This window comes from Candoia aspera, chromosome 1, assembly GCF_035149785.1.
Source record: "Candoia aspera isolate rCanAsp1 chromosome 1, rCanAsp1.hap2, whole genome shotgun sequence".
NCBI lineage: Eukaryota > Metazoa > Chordata > Lepidosauria > Squamata > Boidae > Candoia > Candoia aspera.
The window spans coordinates 137381457-137387159 of record NC_086153.1 but is presented as its reverse complement, the minus strand read 5'-3'; the positions used below and the strand labels follow the sequence as shown (position 1 = coordinate 137387159).

The window sequence follows — 5703 nt, the reverse complement described above, 5'->3', positions numbered from 1 at the left end:
TTGGATGATTTATTCACTATACTGAGAACTGTACAATTGAGTTATTACTTATTTAAAATAAGTGGATGGCCTTCCATAGCTTATCACAAGTTATTCTTGTGACTAAATCTAGTTATAATCTTAATTTCCCCACTAAAGTTTAAGACTGAAATATTGTATTTAAACAAACAAAAAAATTCACACCCCACCCCCCCAAGTATCTGCAACAGTTCAGCTCCCTTTCCCACTTCCTGCGCCTGTGGCCCAGGTCTCAGTAAAGGAAAACAGAGCCTGTTTCACTGGTAAAAGGACTCCCAGTTGCTCTGGGGCTGAGCAAGATGCAGCCTTCCCCTGGGCAGAGCATCTTTTATAACTACATAGAGCTCTTGCTCAGTTTCCGGAAAAGAGAAAGCAGAGTCACTGGAAGGAAACCACTGCGCCCCAAAGATGAGGGCCAATAATATTCCCAGGGCGCAATAAAATTTCATCTTAAAAAGAAAATAAAGCGGCGGTAGAGGTGGGATGAAGAAAAGCAGTCCATCCGAGCTACCTATAACACGCCCCTTTCTCCCAGTCTGTTCTGTAAAAATCAATTCAAAGGCTCCTGGCTAAAATGTAGGTGGGGGAAGGGATGAGACGGAAAGCTGCCTCTATGAAAAATGAGAAAAGCCATCAGCCGCCCTCCTCCTCCCGCTGCGAAGGTACCTCCCTTCACACATAAGGCGGAGGGGGAGGAGAGGAGGATGCTCACGCGGCCGTCTCCAAGCCAAGAATCCTCTGCGCGCGCGCGCGCGCGCACACACACCCCGCGCACGGCTCAGCCTTCCCAGCGCCCGCGCGCCTCTCGGTGACCCGCAGTTTTCGAAGTCGGATGGAGACGAGAAAGAGCCCGGCTCTCCAGGAATTGAGCCAACGGTTACTGGTGCTGCGGCTCAATGGTTGTGTTGAGGGAATGGAAACCTTTTTCGCCTTTCCAAGAATATTAAAACGCCGCGCGCGCGCACACACACCCACACGTCTTCCGCCACATTTTATTCACGCCAAGCTTCTTCAGTAATCTTGGGGTTGAAACTAGCGAGCAGGACCCTCTACACGCGCGCGCGCACACACATTCCCTTCCTCATTCAGTCCCTTCCCTTCGCTCTTCAACCGCGCGTTCCTGAGACGGTAGCTGAGGAGGCCTCGGCAGATTCTAAGCCAAACTAAGCGCCTGCCACACATGGTCAAGGCACGCCCCCTTGCAAAGCTCGAGGCTGGTGGCGAGCACACCCTGCATGAAAGAGACACCTTCCCTCCGCTCCCTCCCCTGGCTAAGGAGAGCGCACCAAGGTCCCTTCTGCCAGACAGAGAAACGGCTGGGGTGGCGGGGCGGGAGAGACTCCCCTTTCCCAAACAACACCATCCTGCCCCCAAAGAAGCCTTGCTTGGCGCCGGTGAGAAAGATAACCTAGTCCAAAAGAACAAGGTCTAAGACTGTAAAAACTGAAGCTGAAGATGTTGCCTAGTCTGGCAATGAAACGTCTGCAAGAAAACAACAAAGCTCAGAGAGCACCAAGGACTCCGCGGTAAAAACACTTGGCTAAACCTTTAGCTTCAGCTGTATCCGCGTGCGCGCCCGCACCCACAGACCGAGCGAGCCTGAAGGTGACCCAACCCCGCCCCCACCAGCTCCCCACATCCAGCCGAGGTTGCTGCCACAAATCCCTCCGTCGCCAAATCATGCTGGGTCCCAACCCTGGCATCCTTGCTCGTTTGGCACCCTCCTCTCAGAATGAAGGACCAATATGTACAGCCCTGGAACACGCAGGAACTCTTTCTCGCCCTTTATCCCGCCATTTTGCCCCAATAGCCTCTTCCTACACACCACGCCGCCCACCTAACCGAAGATGGGGGAGAGCACATCACAGGGGAGAGAAAGGGAAGGGGTATTTTAAAAAAAGAGAGATCAGCCCTTTAAATCTACCTACCCTTTTCTCCCCACTCCCCCTCCCCGCCCTCCACATAGTCTCAGCTAAGGCTCCTCCAAGGGTGAGGGAAGGCTTGGATACATGGCATATCCAGCGGCGTTTCTTCTATAGAGGCTACCATCGAATCGAGTTTCTATCAGTTCCAGCTGATTTATTAAAACTGTCAAGATACAGACTTTCAGCATTAAAAAAAACAGGCAATGTTGTTGACAGTGCACAAGTCTGTTATGTTGCCATCCTTTGCTACGAAATATGCAGATGGTCTGTACTTGTAAGAATCATATTGCACAAAATGAGAAACTTTTCTTTTACTATGTGCCTTTCTTTTTCCCATTTCATTTTTTTTTAAATTTTCACTAAAAAAAAAGTCGAGAATCCAGTTTCATACCTTCCATCTGGGCCCCCATTCACATATCACAGCATATGAGATACATAAATTCCTACTATAGTACAGTACATATACAATCTTTTAAACTAAGATAACAGCTCTGAGGTCTATATCACCATTTTCAATAAATCTTTACCTACAAATATTGAACAAATCTGAACTATAGCTGTACAAAAAAGTGTTTTGTTTCTTGTTTTTTTTTAAACCACAAGGCCTTTAGATACAAGGATTTTTTTCAATCCTTTCAAAACCGGACATAAACGTACCCATATAACTTGCATGCTAAAAACAGAGGAAAAAAATAAAAAAATAAAAGGGAAGAAGTGCCTGAAAAGTCTTACTGAAAAAACACAGCAAGAATGTTCCCTTTCACTGTACAAAAATACGCCTGAAAATATATTAATTTTTTAAAAAGACTGAGGTCTGTTATGTATCAAAAATGTTTCAATACCTTTGTGTACTGAGGTCTAGGCTGTCTGGTATTCAATCAAGGAGGTATAAGGGAACAAGTTACAAAAAAAAAGTTGGCAAGTAGAAATCACATTTGTAAAACCATAAACAATTTGATCTGAAAAGTAAACTCTGATCTTAAGTCAGTTCACAGTTTTTTTTTTTGTAAGCGTTTGTACAGTCTGCATTTTTTTCAAGCTCCCTGCAGCTTTGTTAAGAATTGGATGCATAGAAGACATCAGTTTTCTCCCTCCAAACAAACAAAAACAGTTTGCAATGGTCCCTTTAAAAAAATTAAAAAATCAGAACAGTCCTTAGAAATCTTTGTAGGAGAAACAAACAAAAACAAAAATCCACAAACCCCCTTGAGTAACAGTTGTGCTGCCAAAAGACTTTTTTTTTTGCAGACCATCTTCCAGACTTCAATCACAAACTTCAAACAACGCCTTCTGAATCTTTTAACCCCCAGTCCCATTTGCCTTTTTTTTCCTTGCTGCTACTGTTGTGATTACCAATTTAAAAAAAAATCAGAAGGAAAAAAAAATCACAACTCCGGACCCGGTTTGGAACTAACTTCAAGACTTTAAAAAGAAAGAAAAGAAAAATCCAAAGACATTTTGATCATTACTTCACTTCAAAACTCCACCACGTTTAAGCGTAAATCACTAGCATCAACTTTCCATTACCGATTTTTTTCTTTTTGTTTTCTCAGTCCTTTTGATCTCTCCCTCTCTCTCTCAGCCTGTTCGCCTGCCCGTTGCTTTTTCCCCCGCTTCCTCTCTCTCCCTCCCTCCCTTGCTCGCTTCTTCAGTAAGTGAAAACCAAGTCGGAAAAGTTCGCTTCCAGCCAGTCGCCCGCGATCATCTCGCTCAGCTCCGGGGTGCAGTAATCGGGGAACTCGAAGTGGGAACCCAAGCTGCCCTCGCTGAACGAATCCAAATCCTTGTCCACGAGGGAAAGGGACAGGTTGCCCGCCGCGGAGCTCACGCCCATCTCCGAGGCGGCGTGGGTGTGCTGGGAGAAATTCAAGCTCAAGTCAAACATCAGGTCGTCCGCCTCTTCGCCGCTGCTGCTGCTGCTGCTGCTGCTGGAAGAGGAGGAGGTGGAGACGGACCGGGAGGAAGCCGGGGACAGGCTGGGCTGCTGGGCGCTCTTGGGCATGCTCTTGAAGCCGTAGTAGAGTCTGCTGGCGGCGGCGGCGCCGTGCGGGGCAGCGCCGCCCCTCACTTCTTCGTACAGGCTGGCCCCCTCGGTGGACTCCGCCGAGGAGCTCAAGGTGGGGCTGGCCGGAACTTTGGCTACGCTGTACCGCCTCAGCTGCTGCTGCTGCTGCTGCTGCTGCTGCTGTTGCTGCTGCTGCTGCTGCTGTTGCTGCTGCTGCTGGTGGTGGTCCTCGTCCTCCTCCTCGTCCTCCTCCTCCTGCTTGATCCGCAGCGGCAGGTCGTCGTCGTCGTCGTCCTCCTCCTCCTCCTCGTCCATGAAGACGCACTTGATCGTCTTGCTGCTCACCTTCAGCGCCCCGAACTGGTGGTAATCCTCTCCCCCGTAGTCGCCCGGGTGGGGAGCCAGTTTCGTCCCGGCCTTTGGGGGAGACGAGGAGGAGGAGGAGGACGAGGAAGAGGTGGAGGAGGTTTTCCCTTTGCTGCATTTCTTACTGGAGCCTTTGGCGCTCTTGCCGCCGACGCCGTTGCTGCTGCCGGTGCTGGTGGGTGTGTTTTTCTCCGGGCTGTGGTTGGCGCTGGGTTTGGCAGATGGGTCTATTTTGGGCTTTTTCCTCGGCCTGTATTTGTAATCTGGATAATCGGCCATGTGTTTAAGGCGCAGCCTCTCGGCTTCACGGATGAACGGGATCTTTTCGCTGTCCTTGAGCATTTTCCACCGCTTGCCCAGACGTTTGGAGATCTCGGCGTTATGCATGTCCGGCGACTGCTCCATGATTTTTCTCCGCTCAATCTTGGACCACACCATGAAGGCGTTCATCGGTCTCTTGATGTGCCCCGAGGCCGTTTTGCACCAATCCGGATCGCTCTCGTCCAGCGCCACTGGGCTGCACGCCATAAACTCCCCTTCTTCGGTATCCATCGCTTCTCTGGGCAGGTTGTTCTCCGATTCTGGACTTTCCGCTTGCTGGACCATGGTGGGAAGTATTATTTCTCTTGAGTTTCTTTGTAGTCTTTCGGATCGATTTTTTTTTTTAAAAAATACGTATTTTCCCCCCACTTTGCACCCACCGGCTGCTTGCACACCTCGTTCGGCTCGGGTGAGCGGTTGCAAGGTGAAGCCCGGCGCGCAAGTTGCAAGCTCTTTTTTTTTTTTTTCTGCTTTGAATCTCTCAGTCTCTCCGTTTCCCTCCTGACCCCTCGGACGCTGCTGGTTATCTGTCCAGCAGCGGCAGAAGCAGGACTCGCTCCGGCTCTTTCCCCTCCCCCTACAGCAGCAGCAGCAGCAGCAACAGCAGCCGCCCGGACCCAGAGATCTCGCTAGATCACACTCCCCCTTCTGCAAAAGTTGCGGGTTCTCTCCGAACTAGTTATCAGGGTTTCGTATGGGTGACATCACTCCTTCGGCTAGCCAATGGAAGCGCCGAACTCCTCCCCTCGGCTCCTCCTCTCCGCCTTTATTAAGTTCCCCCACATGTATGCACACACACCCCCTTTGCAGCGGCTCTTGGAAGGCGCGGGGTGGGGGAGATGAAGTGGAAGTGGGAAGGGGGCTGGGCTCGGCTCGGCGCTTCGTCTCCATAGCCGGAGAGGGAAGTGGGACAGAAGCGAGGGAATGGCTGGAAGAGGTCCTGAAAGCGGAGCTGGAATCGGGAGTTCACTCTCTCCTCTTTGGGCTTTCTTCGGAGGAAGGGGCCCTATGTCTGATTTGCCAGAATCTGGGAGACAGGGCAGGTGAATCCGCTGAGATTATTCCCAC

At 50.1% G+C, this 5703-nt stretch overlaps 1 protein-coding gene across 1 annotated transcript; it reads right to left on the bottom strand.

Moving 5' to 3' along the window:
- Positions 1-2007: 2007 nt before the first annotated feature.
- SOX11 (SRY-box transcription factor 11) lies at positions 2008-5269 on the bottom strand. The gene has a single exon (XM_063314177.1). The coding sequence runs from the start codon at positions 4918-4920 to the stop codon at positions 3592-3594; it is 1329 nt and encodes a 442-aa protein (XP_063170247.1). The 5' UTR covers positions 4921-5269; the 3' UTR covers positions 2008-3591.
- Between the last annotated feature and the right edge of the window lie 434 nt (positions 5270-5703).